Raw genomic sequence first — 18,043 nt, forward strand, 5'->3', positions numbered from 1 at the left:
CCCGAGACCCTCGCTGTCCAACCAGAAAACTCAGAGCAGAGCACCCAAGTGGGGGGGACACAGCAGTCAGGGCCCACAGCCCACCTCACGCTCGTTCCCACAGCAACTACCCTGCTGGTGACACTCGTCACTTCACAGTTCACGCTCCCATCCCGAGCGTGACCCTAGATCTGAGGCTCTGGGAGCCGATCAAACTCATAATAAACCTTCCGACACATTTCATCTTCTTCCCAAAGGTGAGAGCAGGGGACAGAATTAGCAAGTTTCATGTATTTTGAATGTAACTTGGTTTGAGTACCTGGGAACCAGGATTATTCTGGATTTTGGACACAAAAGCAAAGTTCGTCACAACGAGCCAAACTTAACTAAAATACACAACTGCAGCAGGTCGAAATTTCGCTTGTAAAATCATTTTATTGGTATAAATATACATATGGATAAAATACCTTCAGCTCATCAGGTAAGTGACTATTTGTGAAATATCTTAAAAAGAGTAGTATTCTGATTTTTTTACAGGTGTCCGAGTGTTCTCTCTTAAAATCACACATCCAAAGCTAATATGCAGACAGAAATGAAAAAATCAAAAACCACAAATATCCGTAAACCCTCGTTCCAGTGAACTGTACACGTGAACCGCGCAGGTGGGAGCAGCAGCCCCGGCCGCGATCTGCCCTCACCGTGCCTGTCGATGGGGTCGCCGGGGTCGCCGGCCCTGTGGGAACACACAACCCCGCCCCAGGAAGGAAGGTGCTCCCCACGGAGGATGGAGAAACCATACCCGAGGCCTAATATATATAATTTATACAAACGATTTATTAGTGTGCTCTGTTATAATTACAATGTGCAATTGCTTACAGCGGGAGTAAGCCGCTCTATCGGGTCAGGCGCCCCTCTGACGCAGGTACGTCCGGCAGGACCCACCGTCACCTGGGCGGGTCCCTGTGCGAGCGAGCGTCCAGTCACCTGTGTGCCCCAGACGCTCTCCTGCCGGGCAGAGGGCAGCTGCCTCTGAGAAATTCAAGTATGGCCCGCAGGGTGCCTGCCGGCATTGGATGAAGGCATAGGAAGGAATGCTTAGGGTTAATTAAATGCCGAGGGCTGAGAGAAGCCCAAACAAATGTGCTTTGATTACCAAGACATGGATCTGTTTCTGTTTTCAAAAAAAAAATGAAAGGAAAGAAGGAAAAGCAAAGAAAAGAGCCCGAGAGAAGGCCCCGAGCAGCTGCCCTGGGCGCCCCTCGGAGGCCGCCCGCCCGGCCGCCCGCCCTGCTCGGGGACGCCTGCGGCAGGGCCGTCACACGAAGATGAACTCTTTCTCCGCCTCCTCCCCGGAGTCGCTGGACTTGCTGCCTTGCCGGCCGTCTTTGCTCGGGGACCACGGCTTCTGCTCCTGGTACTCCGGGGGCGGCTGGCCCCAGCTCCTCCTCGAAACTGAAACGGAAGCAGAAAGGGAAGGGGGTCATCACGCTGATTAATGGTAACACCCCTGGGCGACCAGGGATGGGGGAGATCAGGACGCTGGGGTGGGCAGGGGGTTCAGCATGAACTTTCTCAGAAACCACGTAGTGATTACATGTATAGACTCCAGACAGGAACGAGAGACAAACCGGCAGAAACGGAGACGCATTAAAGCAAAAACACACAGAGCCCCGTCGGAGAGGGCGAGCCCTCCGCCTCGCTACCGACTGCCAAGTTCCTCCTGAAGGATCAGATGGGGGTGGCAGGGCCCAGGTCTGGTGGAAAAGCAGAGCTGAGGCCTGGCTTGCAGACAGTCGGCCACAGCCAGGTGCCTGCTGGCTTAGGCGGGGCTGTGGAGGGAGCAGGTAATTCACAGAAGGGATCCCGGAGCGAGATGGGCCGTGCAGACAGGTACAGTGTGGTGCAGACAAAGCCAAAAACAACGGTCGTCTTCAAGAAAACAGGACACACTTTGACGAAAACATCACAGTGCACAATTAAAGGCAGACAGGAGACGATATGAAATTCAAAAGACTCGGCTACAAGTATTTCCAGTAAAAGACAGCAAACATTCTACCCATCAAATCAATGTTAAAACAGACACACAATGAAAACATAATAATCGTGATAAACGAGGCAGTGTGCTTTGAGAACAGCCGCCTCCGTCTATCTCGCGGACACACGACTGGGGAGGGCAAGCAATGTTTCAGCGCAGACAGAGCTGCTCTTAGAAGAGTTAAAGGAAAGGACGCACACAATGACTTGACAAATGCTCTGCCGAGCGCTATTGTTAACCAGAAACTATTCAGAAAGCAGACTGCTGTGCGGCTCTCAAGGGTGACAATAGTCTCATGCTAGGAATTGGCACTAACGAAACAAAATTAAAATATTATACGTAAAGTCACTTTAATTGAAGCCCCTGCAAAAATTACTTTTTTGGTTTTCTTCCAGTATTTTAAGAAATTGAGGCAGAAAAGCAAACACAAGATGGTCCTATTTAATCCCATCAGAATTTGGCGCAGCCCATCACCGTGAGGATTTTAAGCCAAAGAGGTTCATGGGGAAAAATCTGAGACAGACACAGAATTTCTGGCCTTTCTACAATTTGGTTTCTCTCTTTTCACTCTAAATCAGAGGGTTATCAGTGGCACTGGGGCGTGGTCTCTGGGTCTGCATGTTGTATAAACTGCGTTTAGTAGCCCATTGAGGGAGCACTGCCTTGTATCAGGGGTGCTTTGTTAATAAAGTGGCATAAGTCGACCGATAAAATAGTTCAAATGTAAATTTCCAAAACCTAGAAACATCTGTGACCTTGAGTGTCCTTGTCAAAAAGGGGCCATAGAGAGACCGGGCTTCTGATTTCAGATACTCTCAAAAATAACTCGGCCTCTCTCGGCAAGTAAGCATCTTAGGCTTCTAGCTATATCATTTTCCTATGACTTGAAGGTAACATTTTCTTGAAACTATCAGAGACAATCTCTTGACAAGAGACCGGCTATCATAACTGTGTTTATAAACACGTCTCCCACCCAAGAAATCTGACGAGGGAAGGAGGGAGTCAGGGGGTGTCCTCTGGGGCAGGTGCTACGTGGCCCGAGCAGAACGGCCCATCCCCACGTGACCTCGGACTTCACCTGACGCTGGGGGGGGGGGCAGGTCGCATCCCCGGCTCCACCAGGCTGGCCTGAGCCAGACCACCAGGCAAGTCAGAGCGGTGGCCGGTCCAACGGGATTGTCCGAGAAGGCCGGCTCCGTGCCGTTGCTGGTGGGAAGCAGGCAGATGCCTTTTTTGGTTTTGTTTGTAAATCTATGTCAAGGAGAGCCCTCGAAACAACAGTTCCCACTCGAGGCCTCGTAACTCGTGGGCTGTTCATCCGTAAGGAGGGTCCGGGAGGTTTGCTATCGATAACAAAGAGCTAAGGTAAGAACAGCTACCCTTCTGCAATGAAGAGAAGCTCTTCCTAAACGGAGGTCACTCCCACGGACCCGGCTTCTGGGGGGCTCCTGGGAGGCGGTGAGGGGCGTGGCGTTATCGCTGGGACACGGGCGGGGCTCCCTCCTCGGCTAACCCCTGAGCTCGTTCCACAGGAACACAAAGCCTCCTTCCAAGGAAGGCGCCCTTCGAGGAAATCGCACGTGGCAGACTATCATATAGTCTTTCCCATCATGACGCGAAGGTTTCCTTTACAATGTCTTTCCAGTCATGCTCATAAAAAGTTGTCAGCCCGGGAAGTGATGTGTAATTAGCCACATAAAAGACATTTTCTCCCTGAATCGGCAAAGACTCTTCTAAAATTTCCCACTGGAGGTTAAGGCTGGCTGTCTCCCGGGACTGTCCTCACGGGCAGAACACGACAGACTTCGCTGTGGTGTCAGAGGGGAGCCAGGAGCCCAGAGGAACCGCTCTAACTAGAGCCCACTGTTCCCAGAGGTTGACAAGTCCATTGGTTTCTTTCTTTCGTACTAAAGGGTCATGAAGTGTCCACTGGAAGACCCCGTACAGGCCACAGGGTCTGCATGCGGTCACTGGTCTCTATGGACCCTTCCCAAGAGTGCAAGGCCGGGTGCGAGGCCGACGGTCTCTAGAGGCACTGAGTGCGTTACTCCGACAGTTCTGCTCCAGTCCCAGCTTAAATCTAACAGACCAGAGAGACAAAGGAGCGAGGTGGGGGCCATGACTCCGAACATAAAGCAAACCTCTACGGGGCCACGAGAACTTAGAGGGACCAGTCACCATACTCCGAGGTAACTGGATCCTCCTAAGAATTTCTAGTTTTACATTTTTTAAGTCAAATTTTTTGCCCCAGATTGTAGGACCATCCTGTTGCCATTTAGGGGAATAAAAAAATTTTTAAAAATCAGTTGTACGAACAGAAGTTTCCCAACTGAGGGTGTTGGTTAGTGCCAGTTCGCAGCGACGGGGCAGTGAGGGATGACACCGCAGGCTCTGACCAGGCGTTGGCTGTGGCTTCCTGGGCCCGAGCGCAATGGCCTCCTCCTCGGCGAGGGCGGGGAACAGTTTTGAAGATCTCTTCCCTCTACTGGAAGGCCTGCTACTGTCATGGTCTGAGTGCCTTTTGTAATAATCTCCTCTTTGCACCACTGAGGAAAAGGGATTCATTTTACCCTTCAGATGAGCAAACACACCCGCGTGTTGACACCAGCATCCAAACGTACTGACATTAGGACAGAAATGAGATATCGGCTCACCCGCCCCACTCGGGACTCGAGGGCCCTGCAGCGCGTCATCTGCAGAACCCACCAGCCAACATGATGGGGGCGTCGTGCAAAACGAGGGGCGCTCCGGGGCTGCCCCAGGGGTGCTCACAGGAGGCCCCAGGGCTGCCGCTTTGACCCCGGGATGGAGTAACGAAAAGTCACATTCACGATGGAAGAAGCCCGAAGAACCGCGGCCATTTACCTGTTTCAGAAATTGGTCGGGCCGGCTAGTCCGGGGGAGGCACAGAACAGGGAGACGAACCGGCATGAACAACGTATGTGACATCAGCGACCAACACGTCGGGAATATTCTTTAACGACAGACACGGGCTCTCCTGCCCGCGCCAGCCGACGGGCGGGGACGTCAAGGTCCTGCCACCCGGGACACTGCAAACTGGCCTCCGACCGCCTGTGTATTTGCAGCCCAGGGTCAACGCCGAGCGCGGCCTCCGCAGTGATTCTGCGATTGCCTTATTCGGGGCCCCAGGTGGGGCGCCACGGTCGCCGTCGCTCCGCCCCCCGCCCGCCCGGGGCGGCTCGACCCATTCCTAACGCTTGCTCTCAGCGGCGGGAGGGCGGACCCCGCGTCCACCCGTGAAACTCCCGTCCCTGAGGAGCAGCCAGTCACTGCAACTCCTCGGGGGAAGCGCCTGGACGCTGTCCCAGCAGCTAAGGGCACGTGGCTGCGTCCGGCGAGTCGCCGGCTCGGTCACCGCAGAGGCCCCACGGTGGTCGGCCTTCTCACCCCTGGGGCTGCGCCGAGTCTGAGAGGCCTCGTGTTCACCATATAGGCATCTACCCAGCACCGCTCGCTGTTCACACCGGAAAGTTCAGCCTTCATTCCACCTCCTGACCTTTTCTCTGGGATCCTCCGCATCTCAACTGCTTTGGATGAGACTCTTGCCCTCCCCAACCCTTCCCCTCCCCCCTCTCGCGCGGGGTCCCTGCAGGCGTGTCCTAAGCTTCCTAATAAGTGGAGACAAAGCCAAAGGTTGCAGAAAGGAAGGCAAGGGCGGGGCGGGGAAGGGGCAGGGTCCTCAGGGACGCGCCCTGGCTCCAGGCGCTCTGACCACTGGCACCACCAAAGGGTCTTCTTTCTACACCAAGACTGGCAGAGGCGGCTGCCACCAAGCCCTGCGTTTACTCGCCACGCGTGGAACGACTGGGGGCCAGCCACCCGCCTGCCACAGCTTTGCTTTCTCCATGTGACACGAAGCGGTTTGTCAGCTTTGGTAAAACCCCACCTTCTTTTATTTACGGCCGAGAGGTGGGTCAGATGGGCACCCACCAAATAAGCCGGCGGGATGGAGAAGGGAAGCTGGCAGAGGTATTTCTGTACTCGACTTCCAATCACAGAGGCAGTGCTCAGAGACACTTCCTAGGGACCCCACCCCACGACCACCATCAATAAAATAAAGCTGGCCACAAAAAAGAAAGAAAATTGGGTAAACGTGGGAAGATATCAGAGGCATCAGGGCAACGAATCCTAAGTATCAAACCTGAACTAGAACCAAGCGGCCCCACCCCCCAGGGAGAGACATCTGGGCACAGTGGTGACTGCGGCTCTAGACTTCCCTTACAGGAGGGACTCAGATGGCATTCACATGGCCCTTCACGGAGGACAGAACCCAAGAGTCAACTGCCATTTACAGAATGTGAGCGAAAGGGACAGTGGGCGCTGAGGCCACCAGACGCCTCCACGGTCACCACTCGGATCCGACTGTGGGAGGCGGCTGGGCACCGTCCCGGGACGGCCTTGCTCTGTTCCCACCCTGCACATTAGAGGGAGCACACTGGTGAGACGACGGCCTGAGAGCGTCCCCGCAGGGGCCACTCTGCTGAGAATGAGCCACGAAGCCACTCAGGCCTGGGCGGCTGCCCCGGGCCACAGCCCAGGGAAGCATTTCCGGGACACAGCGGGGCCCGGACACAGAAAGGCAGCACCAAGGCCGGAGGTGTGCTGGGAGCCAGGGCAGGAGCACAGTGGGGACTGTTACAAAGACGCGAGGCCTCTGGGTCGGCGTCGCGGGGGTGCCCCTCTCTCCGTGTGCATCCCCCACCCACATCCTGTGTCGCCAACAATGCCAACCCGAGGTTCTGAGCCGGGAAACCGCGCTGGTCCCAGCGTTTAACCCAGGGAAGCTGACTTCGATATAAGCTATTAGTTCAGTCCAGGGTCTACTCCTCTCTCTAAATGAGTCTCCTTGGGGAGAGCGGGGCTGGAGGAAAGCATTTCCTACCTTCCTGGGAAAATGTCCTGGGGCTGGGCTGGGGGCTCCCCTGGCCTTCTCGCTCCCTGTCTGCAGGGACTTTTTTCAGGGCGGGAGGAAGAAGCGCAACTTTGGGGGAACCGAGGCCGGGCGGAGAGTCGGGGGCATCCTCTGTGGAGACACAAACACATGGGTCACGCTGCTCTGTGAGCCGGATCCTCCAACACGAGGGGGTTGGTCTTTCAACACAAGGGACTGGTGATTCTTAAAAAGCATCGCAGAACTTTTCTAGCCAAAAACTAGTTTCATGTTTCCACTCAGCCGAGTGATGCCATCGACAAACAGTGGAGGGACAAGTCCTGCAAAGTGACGAAAGGTGACTATTTCGCAGAGAGACCCCAACAAGCTGACACCTGAAAACCGGGTGGTGAGCGAACCAAGGCTCCTGCTTCCCACACAGAGGCCGCTTGGTTTTCTTAAACTATGCAAAACGCACCACCCGTTGCCTCTACCTGCTGTCAAATCCCCGCAGGAGGGAACAGGGCAGAGCCAACCCATCGCTAATGCGTGTAAGTTTTCTCTATCATTAGATTTGCTAAACTTAGAGTCAGCAAACTTTTTCTGTAAAAGGCAAAACAGTAAACATTTTAGGCTCTGCAGATGCGATGGCCCTGTCGCCACGACTCACCTGGCACTGAGCTCAAAGCCACCGGAGACAACAGGTGCACACCGGGTGCAGCTGTGCGGTGACACTTACAGAACAGGCCCAGGGCCACCACACCCTGTCCCGAGTCCCCAACGCGTCACAGAACACGGGCTAAAAACAGAGGAGCCTGCCCCTCCCCTGCCTGGGGCCCCACCCTCCAGCCGCAGCCTCCAAAGGCACCCCGACCTGGGGGCAGGCTCAGGGGGCTACCTGAGCCCTCCCCGTGGCCGGCAGCCCTGATGGGAGGACAGCCTGAGTCGGTGGCCTCGACGCTGGACAGAGGGCCTTCCAGCCAGGTCGCTTTCCCAGCCTCTGTCCATTTTGTCGTAACCCCTGCAGCACCCCCCAGCCCAGGTTCACTGGCCCCCAGAAACACCCCGGTGCCGGCATCACCCCAACCCGCGGAGCCCCTACCAGGCCGCGAGGCGGTCCTTGGCTTCTGCGGGATGGCGGGCCGCACCGCCGGGCTGGGCTTGGGAGACTGCAGGGAGGGCCTGGCGTTCGAGGAGCTGCGGCCCCGGAAGCCCGCGTCCACTCGGGGGGAGTCTACTTTGGAGTTCTTCTCTGGGGTCCCCGGGAGAGCCGAGTGCAGTTTAGGCCCTGAAGTGAAAATGGGAACAAAAAGCAACTTTATTTTAAAACTCACAGGGGAAAAAACTGCTGTCGGGGTCCCTGTCACTTGTCACAAGCCCTTCAGAACAGAAGCAGCAGTGGGAGCCTGGCTTCCCTGTAGCAACAAACTCCGTGGTGCTCTTCCGACCACGGATAAGTGTGACAAGCATCACGCGGGACGACACGCAGGCCCCTGCGTGTGCACAGAGAACAGATCGTCCTGCACTGGGAGCCGTCAGACCCACCCGGGACCTGCCCCTGTGCCGGTGAAGCCACCAGCCTGTCCTACCTGCCCCACCTCCATCCAGCTGCTCTGTGCTCCCGGCCAGGCTGGGTGGCTCCTGGGAGGCGGCATCATTTCCAAGCTTCTGAAAAATTCAAGAAGCCCCCCCCCCCCCAAAAGTGCATATTTATTTAAAGTGTAGAAAAAAAACACACAACATAGTACATGACCAAAAAACAATGGCTCTTTCACCCAGCTGTGGTGATGATGGCGTCTGACTGTGTCCCTGAGGCTCAGCACCACGCTCTGGGGCGTGTTCTGTCCTGTGTTCACAGTCAGGGCTCGGGGCCCAGGGCCTGGCCAGTCCCTGGGATACGCCCCATAGGTGGCAGGTATGTGGTCCGGGGAGGCCACTGGCCCTGGCGATGATCCGTTTCCCTGCTGAACTGCCATGTGGACCGACACTGGACCTGCTCACGTTCGGTTCCAAACGTCAAGTTTTAGAAGAAGCCCAACATGTCCCAGGTGACTGGGGACAGGTGAAAGGGGCCCGGAGCAGGCAGGGCTTCCACGCCGTGGAGGCAGCGCCCAAGGCCCCGGGTGTGGTGTGTCAGAGGCCAACACAGATAAGCCGGCCAGAATCCATTAAACCAAACCCCACAGACTACACGGAAGATCTCTGATGGCAGAGATGGGGAAGGTCAATGCCGCAGACTCGGCGCAGCACCTGTGACGGGCGAAGCCTGTCCCCGAGGCCACGCAGCCACCCGGTGGCCCCAGAAGGAAAGGCGTGGCCTCTACGCCGTGAGTGCCTGTCACGCTCCTGTCTCAGCAGGTAACGTGCGGAACCTTCACCTCTCGGCTCTTTTTCTTTAAATACTTACATTAAAAGTGAGCAGTGTAAAGAGCATCGCTCGAGGGGAATGTGAAGACGACATACATATACTTTTATCAACAGTATGTTCCTGGCCGATGCTCATGGTGCACACTCCTGGGATTTCAGGGGACAATGTCATAAAGCGAATTTTTCAAAAGCACCCTTTTATTATTTGTTGTCCTAATAGAGCAGCGATTTTCAACCTTTTTCATCTCACGGCACATCAACTAACTACTAAAATTCCGCGGCACACACAAAAATATATTTTTTGCTCATCTGACAAAAACAACAAAAACCCAGGTAAAATTTTAATTCATTCACACTGGACGGCTATTGTTGTGTTGGCTGTCGTCACTTTTTATTTGCCAACTAAGTAGCCAGGTACTGCATGTTTTAAAATCTTTAAAATTCTCAGGGCGCAGAGATGAAAAATCACTACTAGAGTGAATATCCCTGACTGGTTCGAATTTTAAATACTAAGGGTTTTTATTCTTGTTACTTTAAACAGACACTAGATGGTGCTACGAGACCACTGGTGTGAACCTCAAACACATAATACTTTAAACCCCAAGAATTTGGTCGCTTGGAGCCTATTTATATACCAAACCCAAAGCGCTGGAAAAAGCCTGGAGCACATCTCATCTTGCGACCAAGGGCAGCTGCTCTTCAGTGGAAACAGTGACCAAACAAACAGCTCACTGGTGGAAACAGTGAGCTCGGTGTCAAAGAAATTCCATAAAACATGAAAATTTAAACACCTCCTCGGGCGTCATTTAAACATTTCCACCAATGACGTGGTCACAGTATTTACTCAGAACCCTGACCAGTGAAGGCCGCCTCCTGCCTCCTGGTTGAACTAGCAGATGGAGCCCTACGGTGCCCCTCAACTCTTCCGTAGGATGCGCGGGTAGGAGGGACCGTAACCCTGGCATAGAGCTCGCCGTTTCCTTTCTGAAAACCAAGCGTGGGTTGGGGTGAATGGGTTAATCTGCTCCTCCACATAAAGTAGGGGTGCGGTCTCCCTTTCTTTGGAGAACCCAGTTCCACAAACTTCAAAGAGCCCAGGGCAATCCACAGAAACCACGGCCTGGGTTAAACGTGGCACGTGGCTCTCAGTGACCGTGACAAGGGCTCAGCCCTTCAAGGAGCTGCAGGAGGAAACAGGCAACTGGGGGGGGCACAACTTATATTTTAAAAAGCGATTCAGAGAATAAATTATGCATTGAGTCAGATTTAGGGGACTCAGCAATGATTAACTATAAGGTTTTTCTTCTCAGCAACAGACATCATGTCCGTGGTCAAGTATTCAGTGAACTCTAATGGGACACCTTGGCTTTTTTCTTTTGACTTTTACATTTGGAATATACCCAGGAGTTTTTAGGTTTGGAAAAAGGGAATAAATTATGACATAAGTCTACGATTCTATAATTAGGCTCTGGTTTGAGTATTTGTATCTGCCTGTCAGTTCAGGTGCCACAGGGATTCAACGCTCAGTCTTTCCCCGATTTGAGGGGCACCAGCCGTCACGTCACGTGCTTCTGGTGACAGGTACAGGAACCCCCCGGGCAGGTACCACCCGCGACCGACCTGGGACACTGCGGCTCTCGGGAAGGAGGTTTTAGGGAAAAGTATTTGGTTTTTTGGATTTTTACTTAACCAACAGGCTACGTTTCTGAACCTCTCTCACCGTGGGGGCAAAGCCCAAACACAGCAGGTCCGCAGGGCCCTTACCTTGTGCGCACAGGCCGCTCGGCGCTCCTGCTTGGCTTTCATCTCGGCCATCAGGCTGCTGCCCATCACCTGGACCCCGTACCTCCGGCCCCCCTGCGGGCTGCCCCTGCCGTCACCGTGCTCCGGCCTCCCCACGTCTTCCCCGTGACCCTCCTCGAGGGGCTCGGGCGTTTTTATCTCCTCCGTCCGTTCCGAGTTGCCGTTGTGCTCGGCCGGCCTCGAGTCCCTCCTGGGTGTGTCCACGGCCGGACTTCTGACCACCGCTTTCGGTGAGGACGGTTCCTCTGCCATCAGGACCGTGGGCGGCCGCTCAGATCTCGACCGGGATTTGATCAGATTGAGGAAGCCGCTCCGCCGAGATTCCCTCTTCTTCTTTTCATCGCCTCCTTCACCGAGGTCCTGGGACTCCGGGCCTCTTGCTGACGATCTCCTGTGACTCAAAAGAAGGAATCCTGCTAGTTTTACTGTAATTCAAGGTCCAGCAAGAATCAGTTAGAACAGCCCTCGCCGGTGTGCCCAGTGGTTACAGCACCACCTGAGGTTCGAGGCCGGTCAGGGCGCCTGCCCAGGTCGCAGGCTCCATGCCCAGCAGGGGGCGTGCGGGAGGCAGCCAGTCGATGACTCTCTTTCATCTGTTTCTATCTCGCTCTCCCTCTGAAATTAATATAAACATTTTTTTTAAAAACACTCGACATTGATAGAACAATCATGACGTGACTGACTAACGGGGAAAGGGGCGCGTGAGCGTCTGCCCATGTGCGCTTGGCGGGCGCCAAGTAATAGTAACTAAGCGATTATCCTCCGTAGTGAGAAGTCACTAATTATAGTTACCATCCAAAGCTGAAAAACAGGAAATTGCAAGTTATTCAGGAATTTGGAAGCAAAATAAAAAAATAAACAGCTAAAGGAATAGGAATTAACTGCTTCTGGGGAACATGGAAAAAATAAGCCTTGGAGAACATCTGACATTTTAAATTACGAGCAGGTAAAACTTTGATTTTCAAACTTCCCTCACTCAGCTTCGGGGCTGTACCTAACCCCAGCCCTTTGCATATCAAAGTGACAATCTCAGTTTTTATAGAAGAAAAAGAAACGAAACAGGTCCCTTCCAGTGGACTCCCCCACCACACGACGAAAACTGACGTGTCCAGTTCTCCCTGTGCTGGAACCTAACGAATCCTCCCGGGGCAGCGGGTTTTACACCTGACGAAACTTCCCACCTCTCGTTCTGGGCCATCAGCCAGCCGCCTGCAGGTGAGGAAGTCACACCTGGGCAGGCGCAAGAGCTCACCGGACGCCGATCAGGCGCACACCGACGTCCCCGCCAACCAGACGCCCATTTCTAGAGTTCAGGGGGGGCGCCCATGGGGCACCCGTGGTTCCCGCGGATACGGGCCGAGAGCATCCTCACTCGTTCGTCCCTCAGGGACAGACAGCAGGCGACATATTATGGGCTGTGTCACAGACACGGGGTTATAATGAAAAAGACCCGGGAGCCGCTTCTAAAGGGCAATCTTTGGAAAAATTAATTTTCAAACATAAAAACACAGAGCAGCTTCTACGGGAGAAAAGGTTCGAGGGACGTCCCCTTGTCCCGTGTGCGGGGTACTGCTTCCGTCTCTGGCCCTGGGAATCCGATCATCCGCCCCCGGAGCTGAGAAAAAGAACAAGCCGAGCTCCCCGGGGACTGTGTGAGCTCCAGACAGGAGAAAGCTGGAGTCGGCTTTAGAGACACGGCAATTAACTCGGGGGCAAGGGGAGCAGCCGCGGCAGAGCTTCAGAGAAAAAATGACACTTCAGGCGGTTCCTGAAGGACAGGAGAACAGGTTCCTCCAAGGATGGTGAGCCAAGCTCAGGCCAGCGTCAAAGACAAATAACAGCGTCCTAAAGCCCACAGCGCTCGGCCCGCTGCGCTGTCGTGGGTTCGTGGGTGTAAACTCTCCCCGCCATCCTGCTGCGGCGAGATAAGGCACCGCGATCTCCAGGACAGCGGGCTCCTCCCCCCACCCACCTGCCCGCCGCGGCTCATCACGTGGTTTAAATCCCTTCCCGAGCCCCGCGTCTCAAGGTGAAGAGTCCCTGACACAAATCCAGGCTGACCGTGTGTGTGTCTGAGGATGGACCTGCCTCTGGCTGGGGATTTGAAAACCTGGTACAAATCATCATAAAGCCTAGCGGCTGCCTTGGCCAGTGTGTCTCAGTGGTTAGAGCGTCGCCCATCCACGAAAGGGGGTCATGGGTTCGATCCCGGCGAGAGTGGGAAGCAACCAGTCAGTGTGTCTCTCTCACATCGATGTTTCTCTGTCTCTCTCTCCTTCCCACTCTATCTAAAATCAATGGAAAAATACCCTCAGGTAAGGATTAAAAAAAAAAAGACTGGAGTGTTTTAAGGTAAATGACTTAATGAAAGTACCACTGAATCCTCTAAGAAAACCGCACTTAGTGCCAAGAGCGCGCAGATGGGTGTGTTCGAGGCCAAGGCCGCCACCTCTCTGCTGGCTGGGTTGTCCTCCCAACAGTGTCTCCGGCTGTGCTTCCACCTGGGACCTGCAGCCCACGCATGTGTCAGGCTACAAACAGGGAGCGTTTAGAAATAGTGGCATCAGCTGTCCACGCTCACTGCCCTATAACAGTCGCCCGGGCGAAGGAGAGAATGCCCTGGGAAAACACTCTGGGAGGCTCCACGGTCCAGCACAGCCCTGCAGGGCTATTCACCCAGGACGCTGGGTCCACCTGCAGACGCTCAGTCGGCGGGTCTGGGGCGAGGACGGGAACCTGCGTCTCTAACACGTTCCCAGTCGATAACCACACTGCTGGCCTAAGGGTCATATTTTGCAAACCATCAGAACAGTAAATTCCATCAAAAAATATACTGTGTATGAAATAAACGAGCCTTGGTCTACACGGTTCAATTGTGACTGCTCGTAATTTACATGCAAATTAAACAGCATCATTGGTCACAACTCTGAACTCACATCCTGGTCACCTTCTTGGTGAAGAATTCATCCACCCCTTCGTCCACTCTCCCCATGAGGCCGTTCTGCTCGCCGTCCTGGGCGACCACGGTCACAGCGCAGACCTGCAAACCGAACAGGTCACGGACATTCAGCTAAATCAGCGGACAGCTGTCAGGTTCAAGGCTCTGTGACCAGGGCCATGGGAACCACTGACTTGTCCGCTGGAACTAAAGTCACGTGTACAACTGTGACGGGGGTGGGGGCACAGGTTAGACGGCACCACGCTGCAGGGGTGGCTGGGATGAAAGTGTGCCAACCCGGGCCACGGAATCGTGGCTCAGGAAGGACGGAGCCTTCTGTGCCGAGACTGCCCAGGCTATCAGGCGAGAGGACACGTCCACAGGACCAGGTCAGGGGTGGACACCTGGGCAGTTCCGGGTGGGCAGGCCCAGAATGCAAAATTTGGAGCAGGGACAGAAGTCAGACAACTTTTTCAAGGAGTCTTTCTTAAGAAGAGAAGACACAAGAACCAGAGACACAGAGTAAACGTGCTCCCAACACAAGCAATTCCATCCCCTCCTGCAGGGGGTGGCAGGGAGCTGTCACCATGCCGCTCAGGTCCACGTCGCCCCCCACTCAGGTCCACGTCGCCCCCCACTCAGGTCACTCAGGTCCACGTCACCCCCCACTCAGGTCCACGTCGCCCCACCACTCAGGTCCACGTCGCCCCACCACTCAGGTCCACGTCACCCACCACTCAGGTCCACGTCGCCCCCCACTCAGGTCCACGTCGCCCCCCACTCAGGTCCACGTCACCCACCACTCAGGTCCACGTCGCCCACCACTCAGGTCCACGTCGCCCCCCACTCAGGTCCACGTCGCCCCACCACTCAGGTCCACGTCACCCACCACTCAGGTCCACGTCGCCCCCCACTCAGGTCCACGTCGCCCCCCACTCAGGTCCACGTCGCCCCCCACTCAGGTCCACGTCGCCCACCACTTAGGTCCACGTTGCCCCCCACTCAGGTCCACGTTGCCCCCCACTCAAGTCCATATCACCCCACTCAGATCCAAGCAAAGGCACCAGAGCAGGTCGGCACATGTTCACAACCTAAAGTCAGATGCCAACATTTCCTAATCACAAATAAATTCTTTGCTAGTCATTTTCTATCTTTTACACTCACGCACTATAAAACTGTACAGAGGTGGCCTGTTTTTCTCACCCACGTGAGTAGTATTTCTCTAGGGCCTTCCAAGGACAACCCTGTCCTGAGAGTTGGAAACTAGTGTTGTCTTTTCCAAAATTGTTGAGTGCCAAGTGAAGCTATTCTGCACGAATGTCGCGAGCCCAGGGTCTGCGCTCTTTAACCAAGCCCCCCCTCCGGCAGGGCTCCCCTGGTGCAGGCCCCCCGAGCCCCGCCACCTACCGCCGCCTGGGTGGGCCTCTGCTTCTTGTTGCGCCGTGGCCTCAGCTTGGTGAAATGCTCCAGCTTCCTCCCCTCCTCGGACGGCAGCTCGGCGATGAAGCCCGAGCTCCGCTTCTCTGCCCGGCCGGATGGGAAAGGCGGGTCTTCGATGTGGATGGGCACCTCCTCCAGGGCCTTGTCCAGATCAAACTCCATTTCTGCAGGAAGCAAAGTCCAGACCCACGCCCCCTGCTCAGAGACGGAGAGAAATTCCTGACGGTGACGAGAGTCTAGCAGGGGGCAGCGAACAGCCACTCGCCGATCACCTGACCACCGCCTGCGCGTCAGGGCACCCCCGAGAAGCACCCCTGCGGGTGCCAGGCCAGGGCCAGGAGGGTCAGGCACTCACCGAAGGCCCTGGACACCGGCCGCAGCATCCGGCTGTGGATGGTCTTCCTTTTGGACTTAGGGGTCATCTAGCAACAAAACACGGAAAGCGCCGAGTCAGGTGTCTGCACAAACCACCCTTCACACTGCAGCAGCACCGGGGACCCTGCTCAAGCTCAGGGTCGTCTCACTTCCGAGGACGGTCTGTGCTGTCGGACAGCGGACTGAACGGACCAGACCCAAGCGTCTCTAAACGCTCCGTTTCCTCGGACGCGGCAGCCGGCAGTTCCTCTCCCCGCAGCCCTAACCAGTCACGTCCTGGTGACGGGACCGAGCTCTGAGCTGCACGTGAAGGTGTCTAAATGGGTGGAAAGACTACGATGGAGAAACTAAAATCAGCCCGAGAACCGGACGCAGTGATCCCGTGTTATCGCAGCAGCAGCGGGGGCACCTGTCCCGTCAGCCCCCGAGGCAGCGCGTCTGGTTTTCCCATCCCCACCGCCCAGCTTCCCATCTTTACACCGTGGGCTCAGGCCGCCCAGGATTCAGAAGCTGTATCTGCCCTCTCGTCTCAGACAGACGCCCTTGGTCCTGCTGGTCCTTTAACAGATGAGACCAAAACCCAAATCACGGCCAGAGCGTCAAGGGAGTTTCTCTAACGTGGGTGTCGGCTGTCGATTAAGCAAAGCTGGCCCTAAGGTCGGCAGTCGTCTCTGCCTCCGGAGGGTGAACCTTCTCCGTCCTCTCCCCCGGCGTCGGTCTGTCCGCGCCTACGTGGTTCCCGTCAGAGAAATCACGCCGTGCCCGTCCCTGAGAGGTCGGCACAGAAGCTGGAGAGTCACACCAAACATCTCACGGACCCATTCGTGGTCAACCCCCAACCACGGCTTCAGGCCACGGCAGACGTCCTTTATCTTTAAAAGCGCATTCTCTCAGTAATAAGTAGTCATTTTCAATTAACATCCTCAGGACTAGGAGGAACAATGTATTAAATCCTTTAAAACACGTAACTACAGAAGGAAACCCCCTAAAGACAGACTCCTTCCTCCTCCTGGCGTCACGGGCGGGGGACAGACGGCGACACTGGAGCTCGTGGCCTGCTCCCCGGGAGCCAGGGCAGCACGGGACTCTCACCCGCCTGACCCAGTTTTCATACCGGATTTAAAACCATCCTCACGCCGCTCACGGGCGACACGCCTATTTTTACTGCAAGGTGATGACTAACGCTGGAGCCTGACGAACAACACGCTCCTTCCCTGTTAGGTTCACTTTCAGCGTGCACTTCCCAGACAGGCTGATTTAAAAAGCAAAACAAAACGAGAGCAAGACTGTTTCCCCACAAGGACAGGATGGAGGCATTTCCTTCCTCACGTGACCAAGTCTGCACGAAGAACAGCAAACAGCCCTCACTCCACGCTCAGGGGGCCCAGTTACTTTCCTTTCCCCCCCCCCCCCCCCGAGGTTAACGAAACGAAACAAAACGAAACAAAACAAAATGTTGGTTAAGAAAAAAAACACAGTTGCAAGCAGATTAGCAACACTGTTGCAACGTGAGCAGTGAGGCTGACGCCGATTCCGTCACCCAGGAAAACAAGGGGACGGAGCTGGACGTTTCGGGGAGCGCGTCTCTTTTTTCCTCACTTGGCTGCCGTCGGGAGGCCCCCCCAGCGGTTAAACCCTCCTCCACCAGCACCCGCTTGCTCTCGGGCCACGGCCGGGTGTCCCGCATTCATCGCCGGTCTGGGCAGCTGAACCGCCTCGGGGAACCCGTCTGTCAGTCGCCGCCTGCTCTGTCGGGGCCCCGGGTGCCTGACGACAGGACGGGTCCTGGGCGGCAGCCAGGCAGCCAGGCGGAAGCAAGGGGGCCGGAGAGCGGAAACGGGGGGCGGGGGGCTCGGATACTCACACTTGTGCAGCAGAGGGTCTCCATGCAGCAGGAAGAAAGGGAAAGAGTGTGAATGGGACAGAAGCAGCAGCAGTGTTACCGACGGAGGGGGAGGCACGTTCGCGGGCGGGCAGGGCGGCCAGGGCGGCCTCGGGGCCGAGCAGCGAGGCAGGAGGGCGGCCAAGCAGGCGAGTCCAGGCTTTTCACGGGCGGCACAGGGACATTGCGGAGCCTCGGCGATGCCACCTCTTGCTACGTGTAAGCAAAGTGCCATCGGCCGGCCCAACAGGACGGAGCCGGCGTCTGCTCGAGGCACCCGGTGGACAGACGCTGGGTGGACGGCAGTAACCCCAGGGGGCTCCGGTCCTGGCA

General features: G+C 55.7%; 1 protein-coding gene across 1 annotated transcript in view; it reads right to left on the minus strand.

Moving 5' to 3' along the window:
- Window positions 1-394: 394 nt before the first annotated feature.
- Window positions 395-18,043, minus strand: part of CARMIL1 (capping protein regulator and myosin 1 linker 1) — an 80,597-nt gene continuing 62,948 nt past the window's right edge. The window contains exons 30-38 of the mRNA XM_087827966.1: window positions 15,809-15,875; window positions 15,421-15,617; window positions 14,012-14,115; window positions 11,037-11,466; window positions 8,495-8,573; window positions 8,008-8,193; window positions 6,918-7,058; window positions 4,411-4,560; window positions 395-1,431 (exon numbers count right to left, since the gene is read on the minus strand). Coding sequence (XP_087684092.1) covers window positions 1,295-1,431; window positions 4,411-4,560; window positions 6,918-7,058; window positions 8,008-8,193; window positions 8,495-8,573; window positions 11,037-11,466; window positions 14,012-14,115; window positions 15,421-15,617; window positions 15,809-15,875 — 1,491 coding nt within the window. The 3' untranslated portion in view covers window positions 395-1,294. The remainder of the gene's footprint in view (window positions 1,432-4,410; window positions 4,561-6,917; window positions 7,059-8,007; window positions 8,194-8,494; window positions 8,574-11,036; window positions 11,467-14,011; window positions 14,116-15,420; window positions 15,618-15,808; window positions 15,876-18,043) is intronic.

Source organism: Miniopterus natalensis, chromosome 19 (genome assembly GCF_054644295.1).
Source record: "Miniopterus natalensis isolate mMinNat1 chromosome 19, mMinNat1.hap1, whole genome shotgun sequence".
NCBI classification, from domain to species: Eukaryota; Metazoa; Chordata; class Mammalia; order Chiroptera; family Miniopteridae; genus Miniopterus; species Miniopterus natalensis.